General features: G+C 38.1%; 1 protein-coding gene across 1 annotated transcript; it reads right to left on the reverse strand.

The window, feature by feature from the left end:
- Positions 1-10,303: 10,303 nt before the first annotated feature.
- Positions 10,304-11,134, reverse strand: LOC122665757 (probable polyamine oxidase 5). Its single transcript, XM_043861895.1, has one exon. The coding sequence runs from the start codon at positions 11,132-11,134 to the stop codon at positions 10,304-10,306; it is 831 nt and encodes a 276-aa protein (XP_043717830.1).
- Positions 11,135-14,949: the final 3,815 nt, after the last annotated feature.

The raw sequence follows: 14,949 nt of genomic DNA on the forward strand, positions 1-14,949 counted from the left end.
TTAGAGCATATAAGAAAGATCTTTATATGATCTTTATTGATTTAGAAAAAACCTATGATATAGTTCCTAGAGAGTTTTTGTTAATAAAGATCTTTATATGGTCTTTATTTCCTTTTCAAGTTTGAAAATTTTCACTTTCATTCCTTTTAATTTCCCTTGCATCTAATGGAGACTAAAAGAAATCTGGAATAAGATATATATATATATATATATATATATATATATATATATATATATATTTCTTTTAATAAAGAAAGGGCAGCAAATGCTTCCCAAAAGATTTTATTAAGAATACATTGAAGAAGAGTGCCTGCGAGAGAACACAGCAGAACCAAGACAATCCGGAGGAGAGAGCCACCACACCTTAGACAAACGAAATCTAAACGCACCTGTGGCCAACAAACGGGCTTCCCTATTAAGGGAACGGGGAATATACAAGAACCCAACTTGCGAGAAATGAGATCTAAGCTCTACAATGTCCTCAGCAACAATCAAAGAGGCTCAATCCAAAGTACAAAAGGAAGGAGAATTCAAAAAATGAATTAAAGATAAAGAGTCTAAAAACACAACTAAGCAGTCCAACTTCAAGCTATGCCCCATCAGAAGAGCATCACCGACAGCCTCAGTTTCCTTCAATAAAGCAGAGATCCCAACACTATACTTGCATTTCCCAGCAACAAATTGGCCTCACCAATCTCTAATAACCACACCCTTGCCACCAGAATTAGTATTAGAAGACCATGATTAATTAGTATGAATAACATAACATTTCTGATGCAAATTAGGGTCACAAAAGATATAGGACAGGGAAGGCGAGGAGGAGGCAAATCCTTATCCCTCTGGAGACTTATCCGATCTAAACAAGTTACAATGTTTCCATATCTTCCGAGCTAAGGACACCCATTGCAGAATGGCATCCCCTGGATCAAGAAATTGAGAAGCAGTGTTTAAAAATTGATGAACCAAATCCTTAAACGAATTGCCTTGGGGGTTTCTGGAGTTTAATCAAATCCGATGGTATGGACATGTTAAAGAAATTCGATTTACCATATTATAATTATGACTCCCGTGCCATTTTAACTATATAGGGATGTAAATGGATAATCGAAAATCCAAATCCGATCTGCATCCGTATCCGTTTAGAGACATTTATATTCGTTTAGAGATATCTGTAAAAAAATCCGAATACTCCACTAAAAATCTGTCTAGAAAAAAATTCAAATACCTAATAATAAAAAATTAAATAAATAATGATCTTGAGGGTTTTTGAAGATTCAATAGATTCTAGACTATGAATTAAAGAGAATCATGATCTAAGAGATATGGATTGAAAGTAAATTGTATCCGCTAGAAAGAGGAAGGTTCGGGTTACACAAGGTAGAGATGTAAATGAATGATTGAAAATCCGAATTCGATCCGCATCCAAATCCATTTAGAGGTATTCATATTCGACCAGAAAATATTCGAATCCAATCACATCTGATCCGTATCCAAACCAAATCCGATTTGTTTAATTACATCCCTAATTTTAACCTTATATCTATCGTTGAAACCAATTTCTAATCTATGAAGGAAAATTAGAGGCATTGAATAATGGAAATAGAGGGAGTCAAAGATGATAAGATTGGACGAAGATGGGTAACACCCATGGAAACGTTAAAAGAGGAGAGCAACTCCGAATCTAGGGATGCAAGTTTAGCCCGGTGAGCCTCGGCCCACGACCAGAGCCCGAGAAATTGAAACCTAAAAACGTTGTAACGATATAACGCGGAGAAGATATTATCAGTGCTCTCGCACACTACGGTTGTTACATCGGAAACCGTTGTGGTAACTGGACACCACATGGGTGTGGACCTGTGGTAACTACTACCCCCATTTCCTTATAATGCGACGATATTATCCCTGGTGTAGAATCGAAAATAGGGGTAGTTTGGTCTTTCTTCCAACAGTTCGAGACTGCAAACTGCAAACTGCAAAACCAAGTCCCTATTCGATGAATTGCAAGCAATTTCGTGTGAAAGGGAGAAATGCTGAAAGGGTCGTACGAACTTCGCGTGTTCCTATGGAAGAGAGAGAGATGCCACGTGTCCTCTTATTTCTAACTCGTGTCGTGTCGATTTCAATCCATGGGACACCTTCCGAACGGAACGGTTATTCAGGTATCGCTCGACGATTCTTCAATCGGGGCCCACCGATTCTTATGAGAAAACCACTGTTTGTGGGCCCGTCAAAAAACAGAATTGGAAGGAAGGGCCCACTGATTGAGAGGAACTAAAGATTCAAAAGAAGAAAAGCGTGCATGGTGTATGTAAGGCGTATAGAGGACGATGGTTGGTAGGTTCTTCATGTAATTCCTCTTGCACCAATGGTTGTAGGATACGTGGGCGTAGGAGGGACATCCACAATCCACTAGCCTTTCACGTGTGAGAGAACGCTGCATTGGAATTTGGAATTAACTATATTGAACTCGCCATTTGGATGACACACAGTTGCTAGGGTTTAAATCCTTTATCGTTTGTTGGGGGCAAAATTTCTGTGGGCAAAATGCCTATGTGGTATATCTTTAGTTGTGAGGGTATTTATGTCATATCACTTTTCATCTATTGTATTGTCGTAAATACCCCCTCCCCCTTCATACTCTTTCCTCTTTTTGATATGGTTGGCAATCTAGCTAGCTCCTCCAATCACTATTTATCAATGACAACTTCCATTTAGTCTCCTATATATATTTGCCTTATAATAAATCCTTGCACATGTGAATAGATCAAAATACACCTAGGTGTAAAACTGACCTTGACATTTGAAAGAGTAAGAAAACGACAGTGGCAGGACCTTGAATGAGAAACCACTGGTAAAAATCATAAAAACACACTAAAACATGATGTAAAACATTAGGAGACATCGTCAAACTAAGAAAAACAAATCAAGTGATGAAAACGAAGAACACATGATTTGAAAAATGTCAACTGAAAAAAGAAATTAAAGGGAAATAGTAAAAAATCATGGTTGAAAGATAGGTTCCTTGTCCGGTCAGGTTCGTAGGTTCTTCTCATAAGGGACTAGAAATGACGACTTCACCCCTTGTTCGAACACACTACCCAGGTGGGGTGAGATCATCATTTCCGCCCTCCCTATGAGAGGAACCTACAAACTTGACCGGACAGGGAACCTGAGAGGAGAAAATTTTGAAAGATAAGAGATAGGTCTAAAATATGTTACAAAAATCATTAAATGAAACTAGGAAAACATGGCACATTCCTGCTACCTCTTGCTATGGGTAGCAACAATGTACCCTCAATAAACAGGGAATATCTCATAGTATAGTTAATAAAATTGAATGAAATCAATGGAAAAAGAAAGAAGACTCAGCTAGCTTGAACTTTTGTGAAAGGTGTAAGTAGATTGGAGTAGTTTAGGCTCAAGTTTGGATTATTGCAAGGGATTTGTAGAAATCTAATGAGCTTATTTTCTCTCACTCTTAGGGAATCTTAGAACTAACAAAGATATTATGGATCCTCCAAAATGTATGAGGTACCTCTTATTTATGGCCTAGTATATTACCCGCGTTCAAGGCAAATGTTCCTCTTCTCAACTCTTAGAGAACTCCATGGCTCTAAGGTTACTGGGTGGTTATTGGCTAAAAATGAAGGTAGACACCATCAAGTAACTTGGGGCAAGGATGTGGTGGAATCCAACACCTATGCCAACTTGCACCACATCCTTTAGGGCCTCTAGAAGGAATTTGATGAATGTTTAGGTCAGTAAAGATTCTGGAAATTCCTAGAAACTAGATTTTGAAGGCTCCGTTTGTTTCAATTTTACGCAGCAAATTTTTCTTCGTAAATGCAAAATTTTACATGTTGAAATTTTTTCTAATGTTTGTTTCCATAAAAGAAAAAAAAAAAAAACAAACAAACAAACATTGGAACACTTTTCAACATTTGAAATTTTACATTTATAATTTTTTGAAGTGAAAATTTTCAAGTAAAACAAACGGAGCTAAAGCGAATTTTCTAACACTGAATAAGGGTTACCAATGTTGGCCAACTATGCACTTTGATACCTTTAAGGAAAAAGATCCTCTCCAGCGCACCAGACCCTCCAACATGCATCCGTCAGCTGGAGGCATTCGGGGTGCATGCCCAGGTGTTTCCTAGTCACTGAATACATGTTGGAGATGATCCAGGTCCTACCTTTAATTCTCTCTGTCGATTCTGCGTGTTGAAGAACGCAACTCAAGGATTAAGCACACAAGATAAAAATGGCAAGAGGTAAAGGGACGCCTTGATAAATGCCTCTAGAAGGAAAAAACTTTGCCATGGGGAGCGTCATTAACCAAAATTTGATAGCTCACTAATTTGATGCACTTCATGACCATGAATTCTAATCAATCCGTAAAGCCAAGAGAGGACAACATACGTTCAATAAAGGACCCATCCATTTGATCATACACTTGATGCATATCAAGTTTCGTTGTTATGAATGTTTCTTTCCCCTTCTTCCGGTGACAAATATAGTGGAATACGAGTCCGGTGAATCTTCACGTACATGAATGAGTTACAGTTGTTCAGATGGGATATTCTCACAGATTGGACTCCATTTGAACAGCTGTGAGTCGTTCACGTACGCTCACGTACGTGAAGATTCCCCACTCAAGTGGAACACCTCATGAGTTGTATAAATGTTATGTGTGTGAGAGATAGAGAGTTTGAATTGGGATGAATCTCACCTTACCCACTTTGTTGGGTAGTGATGGTATTTATAAACTTGAATTCAAAGTGATGTTACACTCGTATCTGTTACAATGGGATAAACCCAATTAGTTACAACATTTAGTACTAGATAAGTGTTGACTAATTCAAATAAACTTGAACATTTGAAATGCCAACGGATCCTTATCCTTAACATCTCCCCTCAAGTGGAAGTTGGTCTTTGAAAGATCTTCAACTTGTTACGGATCATTTCAAAGCGAGAATGTGATAAGGATTTGGTGAAAATATCCGCTAGCTGATCGCGAGTGGAGATGAATTTGACTTCAAGTTGGCCTTGTGCAACCAAGTGACGAACGAAGTGAAAATCCACCTCTATGTGTTTGGTGCGTGCATGAAACAATGGATTCACTGTGAGATAAGTAGCTCCTAAGTTATCACACCATAGTACCGGAGGCTTTGCTTGTGGCACACCAAGTTCTTGTAAGAGGGAGTTGATCCAGACCAGCTCTGCTGTCACATTAGCAAGCGCTCTATATTCAGATTATGTTGAAGATCGAGCGATTGTATTTTATTTACTAGCAGACCACAATATTAAGTTGTTGCCAAGAAATATTGCAAACCCACCTGTAAACCGTCTATCATCAGGGCATCCAGCCCAATCAGCATCGCTAAAAGCATTAAGGGTGGTGGATGTAGAGCTGGTGAGAAGAAGGCCATGTGAAACGGTTTCTTTAAGATACTGTAGTATGCGTTTGACTGCTTGCCAATATTCATCAGTTGGGGATTGGAGATATTGGCATACTTTGTTAACAGAATATGATATGTCTGGCCTTGATAATGTGGCGTACTAGAGGGCTCCCACTGTACTACGATATGTTGTTGCATCAACCAATGGCTTCCCTTGAGCTTGTGATAACTTGGTATTGATAGCCATAGGTGTATGTACTGGTTTGACACCATCCATGCTAGTCTTTTTGAGAAGATCTATAATATATTTTTGTTGAGAGAGCACAATACCTTTAGAACATTGAAGCACCTCCACTCCAAGGAAATAATGCAACTTTCCCAAATCACGAATGGCAAACTCCTGCTATAGAGAAGTAATGGTATGATGAAATAGTGTGGGATTAGAGCCAGTGATGACTATGTCATCTACGTACACCAACATATAAACACAATGAGAGGCCAGCTTAAGAATAAATAATGAGGTGTCGGTTTTGGATCCTTCAAGCCCCAAAGTAAGTAGATAGGCACTCAATCTTTGAAACCAAGTCCTTGGCGCTTGCTTCAAACCATACAACACCTTATGTAACCGGCATAGATATTGTGGTTTAGTGGGATCAATAAATCCTTAATGTTGTTTCATATAAACTTTCTCCTTGAGTGTTCCATGTAAGAATGCATTACTTACATCCAATTGGCGCATCTCCCAGTTGTTTGCTGTCGCCAAGGATAACACAGTCCGAACTGTAGTAGGCTTTACCACAGGACTAAATGTCTCTGTGTAATTGATGCCTTCCTACTGGTTGTAGCCTTTGGCCACTAATCTGGCCATGTAGCGCTCAACCGTACCATCTGCTTTTCTTTTTATTCGAAACACCCACACTACAAGAAATTGGTGCAATGGCGGCACTTCGGGTTGAGCTATTGCGGCATATTTTACAAATGTCGTCATATGTGAAGATATACCGACATTTTATTAAAAATGCCGTCATATATAAAGGTATAACGGCGTATGGGTATAAACGCCGTCATATATGAATATATAATGGCGTTTGATCACAATCGCCATTAAACAAACTAGTTTCCGCGGCATTTTTTTAATAAGCGCCACTGTAGTTCACTATTTAATAATGGTATAATATTTTTTTTAACGGCGTTTCCAAAGAAATGCCGTTGTATGTCACAATACAACGGCATTTATAAATAAACGCCGTAAAAAATAATAGTTTTCAGCCAAAAAAAAGCCCAAAATCGTTTTTCACTTCCCCGCGCTATCCATCTCTCTCTCAAAAACCTTTTCGTTTCCCCGCTCTTTCCATCTCTCTCTCAAAGTTCTCTCAAATCTGTTTCCTCTCTCAACCGTCAAACTTCTCTGAAACGACAGAGCAACGGTGAATCAGCGACACCAATTCTCGCAAGTCCCACAAGGTTCGATCCCATTGAACCCTTCTCCTCTGTTTTTTTCTTACATGTTTTGATTTGTGATAAAGTATTACTTCTGTTGTTAGTATTTCAAGTTTTTTGCACAATATTCTTTTGTTTAGGGTTTTTGCAGTTAAATTTTGTTGTTTTAATTTTATTTTTTTTAATCTTAAACTCTCCTTTCTCTCTCGCTCTCTCTGTTTCTGTTTTGATTCATTCTGTGTTTATCTTTGGATTTGCTTATGTAGTTTATATATGTATGAACATGTGGTTTTGATCTTTGAGGGTGGAGAGTATTTTCTACTTCTCTCTTCCGTCTTCGTTCATTCGATTCTTTTGCTTCGTTTGAGGACCAAAAAAGATAGGTTTGATTTCTGGAATTCTAATGGGGAATGTCGTCGGCATCACTTTGAGGGCATGAGCTTTATGGAGCTTTATAGAGCTTTATGGCCTGTGGGGTGTTGATATATCATACTACAGTACTACTACTGCTGGGTATGGTTGTATGGACTACGGAGTCTGGACTGAAAATTAAGAAGTGAGAGAGAGAGAGAGAGAGACCTTTTAAGCTGTGGGCTGAGGTAGCTTGCTTGCGGAGGAGTACCCTTTGTGTAGTTGGCTTTTGGCATAAGGACCAAGAGCCCTTTGAGAGAGTGTGAGGTTGACATGAAGCTCTAACTATTCACTTTCCATCTTCAGGCAGGCCTCTTAAGATGGAGAAAACAAACAGTGGCACAGTAGGGGGAGAGACTAGACACTTAGAGAGAAAACGAAAGTTGGAACCCGGGGTGGGGTGGGGTGGGGTGGGGTGGGGACATGGGTTATGAGATATGATTGGGACTTATTCCTCGACGATGCTCGCTCTCATTTTAGCTCTACTGAAGGGAGGAAGGAGGTTTACCAAAAAAAAAAAAAAAAAGAGAGGAAGGAAGGAAGGAAGGGTAGGGGAATTGAGGTGGAGTGATAGGGTGGGGGACACAGGACAACCACTCAGAGTAGTGTCCGGATTTTGGGGGACATGGATAATACCCAACTTCTATCTGGGTTTCATCTTTTTCTTTGATGGCTGGATGCAGTTGGGGCTGGAGTTGGATTTGTGGGGAGTGGCATTGGGGCTGGAGTAGGTCTGGTTGGGACTGGGATTGGGGCAGGAGTAGGGCTTGTTGGTGCTGTGGGCAGTGGCCTCAGCAAGGCTGGAAAGTTCATGGGCAGGACCATTACAGGGACATCAAGCAGCTCCAAGAAGAGTAGTAGCAGCACTCCTGTAACACCACAAGAAAATGGTGGTGCAAAGCCGGCATGAGCTTTCCTATATTATCTTAGCCTTTGGTAACTGTGATACGACCTTTTGATTTGTAGTATTTTAGTATCTTATATGATTAGTTGAAGGTTTGCAATCCTTTTCTTCCCTCTGTTACATCTCTTAGATCCCTATTGTTTAGGTTGGAAAATGAATGACATATGAACATGTGTTTATAAGGACTGAGAGTGTACTTGGCACAAGATCAGTCATGCCCTTTTGACAACATTACTGCCGATTCAGAGAGGACATCACCTTTCGTCCAGCCTTAATCCTTCCATTATCACTACAAGTCCGCATATTTTTACGTACTTCTTAGTTCCTCAATTGAAATTACAATTTTCTACGCATCTCAAACTTCCAAAAGAGGATTGTCCTTATCCTCAGTTAAATCAATAGAACCTATAATCAAATCATAGTACACAAACCAGGTTGTTCAATGCATAATCAGCCAACTCAAATCAACCAGGAAAGATAATTCACAATAGCAAAATCTTGCTAGTCATCCATCGTTTGACTGAGGTAACCAAGATATTTTTCTGACTGTCTTTGTGATGGTGAAAAGTGAAAACAGTAGAATTTGAGCTAATTTGGATTTGTTTTGATCAAACAAAGGTGGGGAAAAAGAAAATAGAATAGGTTTTACTTTCATCTTTGTTCTATTTGTTTTCAAGTGTGTTTAGGATGTCAGATTTCTGATATCTTGTTCGGTTCTGAATTCTGATCATTGGATTTATTAGAAATTGCCTAGCTCTAATTACTAGTTGTTGTGGATGTATCGGACAAAAATTAATTCAATTTTGAAATTACAGCCGATACTGGCCGGACAAGATCCAATTCCAAACTATTTGTATAATATAGGCGGACACTGATACCAATAATATGCCTATACTTGTACCTATAACCTGCAGTGACACCAACTGTTCTCTGAGAGTGAAACTCTAATGCTGTGGAAAGATGATGATGGTGATGATGGTGACAGTGATTCTTGTACTTACCCTCAAAATTTAATTTCTTTTCAGATGGTTAGAACATAATCATTCTGATTAGTGACTACACCAGAGTAAGTAGCCACCAGTTAATAACCCAAATGAGTGTTACTTGGACTACTTGAGCCTAAGTTCTTTGTTTTGGAGGTGAGAGAGGTAAGTGGAGGTTGTGGAATTTCTGTCCTTAATCAATGCTTTCTTTACAACTAATGTCATATAGATCTTTTTAACCCCTTCTCCCTCGTCTCCCTAGAAAGAGAACATCATGTTTGGAAGGAGGAGAGACAGGGATATTGGGGGAATTGAGATTCTCATTTGTTTGTTTATCACAGATTGCTGAATCAGAAAAGGACATAATGACAGATTGTTCTGCACTTTTGTACACAAAATCAACAAAAAAGATTTACAGAAATGAAATACCCATAAGAATTGCAGAGGAAAGAAGATGATGAAGAAGAGGACAGCTTTGTGAGTTTTGGAAGGAGGTAAGTGCCAAAACTAAAACAAATAATGGAGTCTTTATTCAATATGAAAAGCTCCTTTGATCTTGACTAGTCATTTTCATTTTTCCCTCTCCCAACAAAGGAAGCCCCAGCTAGCCCACATCAGACCTTTGGGGGTGCACTGACTACATCACCAGTTCCTTGTACCCCTTTTTAAGTCGTATTTCATGGCTATTCTTTCATTCATGTCACCTCTTACTAAGCTGTGGCAATTGCCAACAAAATTTGCAGAGAAAAGGAAGATATCCCAAGGTGGAAAGGACCGGGTTTATCGAATCCTGTCCAATTAAAGGAATTAAGAAACAGAGAGTGAGAGAGACCTGACTAGATGAGATTGAGATAGCAAGCTCTAACTTTTGCTTTAATTCTCTTTTGTTGTTTTTCCTTCTAATATACAAATGCCAAACATGATCTCAATTTCTCAACCAACTTAGCTTTGAAGATCATAAGATCATATAAGAAAAGAAACTCCCAAATAAAATTATCCAACATTAAAAAAAAAAAAAGGAATTTAACCCCAAGTTATAAAGATCTAAAAGAAGATTCTTTAATTTAATACATTTTCAAGAAAAAATAATAATAATACCCAACCCATCTCCCTTTCACTCTTGCTTTGTCATATTGAGTAGAAGATCTTTTAAGAATTCTACTGTTTTAATGGTGCAAGAGATAATGTTGTAGGAGTCTATTAGCTTCCGTTAGACCACTGAAATAAGCTCCATGGGTGGTAGAATAGTGTGTTCTGTATGTAGCTTCCCCTACAAATAGAATTTGAAGAGGAGGAGAAGCTCCTTCAACAAAGTCACTGTTGCTACTTTGTGGCAATGGCTCTGCCATTAAATCAAAATCATGGCCGCTCGACCCCACTGCTACATAACTGTAAGAACCCATGAACAAAGGATTGTTTCCCCATTTGCTCCTCAGAGCCCTAGTGAACTTTATCTTCTTCCCATGACTATGATTGCACTCCACAGAATTCACACATCCATTGCTGTTTTGGGGCTTAAAATCTGACAAGAAACTAGAGACTGTACTGGAGACTCCATTTAGAATTTCATCATCTTTGAGAGACTCGAGCTCTAGAGCTTCTTCCCCAGCAAACCAAGAGAGGACTACATTAGAGTTCTTGTAGATTGGAAAGAGCGAAGCTGTTTTACGCATCCACCAGGGAATCTTCTGGTTTCTGGCTTCCGAATCAGACCAGTGAAACACCATTTGTAGGAAGGGAAACGTTTCAAGATTCTCACTTTCTCGATCCAATTGCAGAAACAACTTGTTAACAACGCCAAAACCAAGCCTGGAAATCGCTTCAGTCTTGAAGGAGGGAAGCGGAGGACTGAACATACCTGATTTTCCCAGAATCCCAGCATTGAGAACCCCCAAAGACACTATCACAATGACATGATCCGCCACCATTTCTGAACCATCATCGAAACAGAGCTTCACAGGCCTCCTGCTGCTGCTGCAACCCCCATTACTCTCCATGTTGCAATGAGCACAGAAATTTTATCATTCTTATGCACAACTGTCTTAAGACTCTCTCACATAGACTGATTAAATGATATTTGCAGGTTACATTGATGGCCTTGGAGATGCGGTTGAGCAGGGCCTTGTGAAGGCTGTTGGTGTCTCAAATTACAACGCTAATTTTCTCATTTTCAGCAACATGGTGTTTATGGTTTTTGTGTGGAAAAAAGTTACAAAGGGAAACAAATAAGATGATCTTTGGATTACAACAGATTTAATTTTGTGAATTCTCTTCAGAACATCTAATCATTTTTTTAGGGATTCCAAAGTTGAGCAGCCACACGGAGGACACTGACACCTCTATTCTTTCCTTGAGAAAACTTGTATAAAACTCTTTCGTCCCAAATTAACATCTTATATGTAAGAGAATTTTGTCAGTAGGTCTAGGTTCCTCTAAACGTCTCTGTGATGCTTATGAGAAGCTTAAGAAGAGAGGTATTCCACTGGCTTCCAACCAGGTAAATTACAGCCTGATATACAGAGCTCCAGAGGAAAAAGGTGTGAAAGCCACCTGTGATGAGCTGGGGATCACTCTAATTGCGTATTCTTCTATTACCTAAGGTGGGATTCCTATACATTCTTATGTACGTAGAAACATTTTGCTAAAAATATAAGCTCGAACTCAAAATTCAACTTAGGATGCAAAGGAGAACCTAGATGACTACTTTTTCAGCATTTTCAACTTTAGTTTCAAGTTGAGGATTTGTCCAGTAATTCAATGAGACTTTAGTGTTGCATTAACTGTATTGTTACTCTCTTTTGTTTTCTAGTTTACTTTTATTTGGTATTTTTTCTACCCCAGTACCTATGACTATTCTTTCCCCAGCACCTCATCAAGCATTTCTTGTAGTGCTTCCTTCTCAAGGTTTACAAAATTGGCTGACTTTTATTTTGACCTTGTTTTTATTTCACTTATTCTTTGCCTAGAGAAATTTCATCAGGCTGTCATTGTGATAAGCACTTATTTTGTACTGTTCAATTAAGAAATAAATAACTTTTGTAGTTCTATACTTTTGAGTCCAAAAGGATTGCTTCAGAAGTTGCTTCAACTCTGCACCCACTGCACACCCTTCTTCTTCCTTCTCCTTTCTATTTATTTACTATTTTCTTTTAATGTATATGTACATTAATGGCTATCTTTTCGAACTTGTAGGTGCTCTTACAGGAAAGTACACACTAGAGAATCCACCCTCTGGTCCCCGAGGCCGGATATACACTCCTGAGTTCCTCACGAAGGTAATAAAACAACACATTATAATTTAACATAATCCACTAGGAATAAGATTCATAAGTAAGCTAGCCCTAAAGAGTGTATTTGATTGCACATATTTAAATATCTGTAGAGGAAACTGAATATTTAAGTTTTATTTTTTGGAAGGTTGATATGAATTCATTAAAATGTATGTCTTCCGAAGTGGTTTTAAATAGAAAACTGGTGTAGAATAGCATAATTGTTCTGTTTTTTTTTATTCCTGAGTAAATTGCTTAATTGGTTAAAGAAAGAGGCTCTCACTCCAGAAAACAAAGCTTGGTTGACATTCAACTTCCTTCTTGTTCTTTTACTATTCTACTCCATGTATTATTTCATATGTATTTTCTGATCATGAACAAACGCAATGGAGATCAAAGCCAAAGTGCAGTGGGTCTTCCTATAAAGCATCTTAGATAGGGTAGCAATCCGCATGGAAATGAAACTAAACTAACATTTGGTTAGTGTTCTCAAACAATACTGTCACCAAAATAACTTTTGATTAGTCCCCATTGATTTTGATTTCTGGATCCATTATTCCCACACAACACCCATTTCACTTCCACACAAAGCAATAACCATCATTGAACCAGACACAAAAACCAGAGCAACAGCAATAAGTAAGAGCTTTCACCTAAAATTCCAAATTTCCCACCTGGGCTTTAGGTTTGGTGTTCATATGGGTAAAGTGAGAAATTTATAAAGTTTATCAAGTCATGGATGGCTATTGTAACTCCAGGCTACAGCATGGCAGAGGCACCCTGTGGGTTGTGTAAGTCCAGGTGCATGTGTGTTGCTGCCCAAGTGGCTGCGAGAGTGTGTGTGTTTTTGGGTATTTATGTCGCTGCCCATTAGGCTGTGTGTATGAGTGTATGTGTGTGTTTTTAGCATGTATCTGATGTAAACTTTGGGTTTTCTTATTCTAACCACAAGTTAGATAGTTGATATATCATTGTTTTGGAATGTTTCTCTCTTACATAAACAAATTCAGCAAGGGTTGAAAAATGTATCTTTTCTTGACTATTTTTATTTCTTTTCTCTTCTTTCACTTTGCTACCGTCAGTCAAGTGTAGAGGCTTAACTATTTATGGATGAATGGATTTCTATTTCCACTGGGATTCTTAATCGATGAGTTCTTTCAGGTAGCCTCATCCTCACAATCTTTAGATCTCAAATAACTATGGGAATGCTGCTGGCTGTTGATACCCACCATTCAGACTTCCCTCTTTCTTTTTCTTTTTCATGTTTTACATAGTGAACAATCATTGGGAAGCTTACTTCTTTTGTTTTTTGGGTAAGGGAAAGCTTACTTGATGCTTAATAGGTTATGATAGTCTACATATGAAAATATTGAATTTCTTGGTTTGATTTGTGCCTTGGTCGGAAAAGATAGATTGACGGGTTTGGCTGTTGAGGCAGCAAAGAGAGCTCTTCAAATGGCTCAAGTCAATGCTGATGATGTAGACTTTACCCTGCTGTGCAAATCTAGCTACTCCGGACGATCTTTTTGGCAGTGTTCCTCAGGTACATCCACATGATTTAGGAATCTTGAAATGCTAAGGTTAAAGTAATCATCTTTGTAAGAAGAAGCAATTATAACTGTACTGTGGCTACAAAACATGTTTTCATTTGATTATGAGTGAAAGGCTAAGTACTTTATAAGAGTAATATTTCATTGTTAGTATAAAGAAGTGTGATGCTAGGTGATAAGGATCCAATTAAAACTCTATTTCTTGTTAGTTCATAAATATCATTTTGTCTGTGTTATGCCATGCTTAGCTTAATATTGTGTTTCATTTATCAGTCTTTTAGACTTGATCTAGCTAAAGAGGAACAAGTTAGTTTATATAGTTGAGACCAACTTTTCAAGAGACATATTCATTTCTAACCTATTATTATACTTAGTTGACCATTCATACTTGTGATACTATTTGTCTAATCATTAACAAGAATTTGTGTTGGATCTCATACTACCTAATGTGCTTCGTGTTTCTGTACCAGAGCATTCATTGCAACATACCATCTCATGACAGTTCTAGAGATATATCATCAATTATTAGATTACAATCCCCTCAAGTGTGTTAAGGCATCAGTTAGACCTGAGCAACTCAAACTCAGAATTCTCTTTAGATGATCTGTGATGAATTTTGAATTTGTACATAAAAGGACACGCTATTTCAGTCTATTTATTTGGACAATTACTTGCTCAAGTCCTTGTTTCTGCCTATTACTTATAAATGGGTCAGATTTGAGTTTGATTTGGACTATTGATCGCTTAATCTCTGTTTCAGTGCATTGCATTTTAAATGTATCAGACTTTAACATGACTTGGATATATTTACTTAAATCTCTTATTTCATCCCATCTCTGTGGACACTTCGAATCTGAAATGGGTAGGGTATTTGGTGAGGTATATCTCTGTTTTATATATGAATTTGGTTTGGATAAAAAATAGATGACATGATGAATCTATTATCTTTGAAATAGGTTAATGGATTGAATATATAAATAATTTTTTTTTAAA

The sequence above is a fragment of the Telopea speciosissima genome, chromosome 6, assembly GCF_018873765.1.
Source record: "Telopea speciosissima isolate NSW1024214 ecotype Mountain lineage chromosome 6, Tspe_v1, whole genome shotgun sequence".
In the NCBI taxonomy this organism is placed as follows: Eukaryota; Viridiplantae; Streptophyta; class Magnoliopsida; order Proteales; family Proteaceae; genus Telopea; species Telopea speciosissima.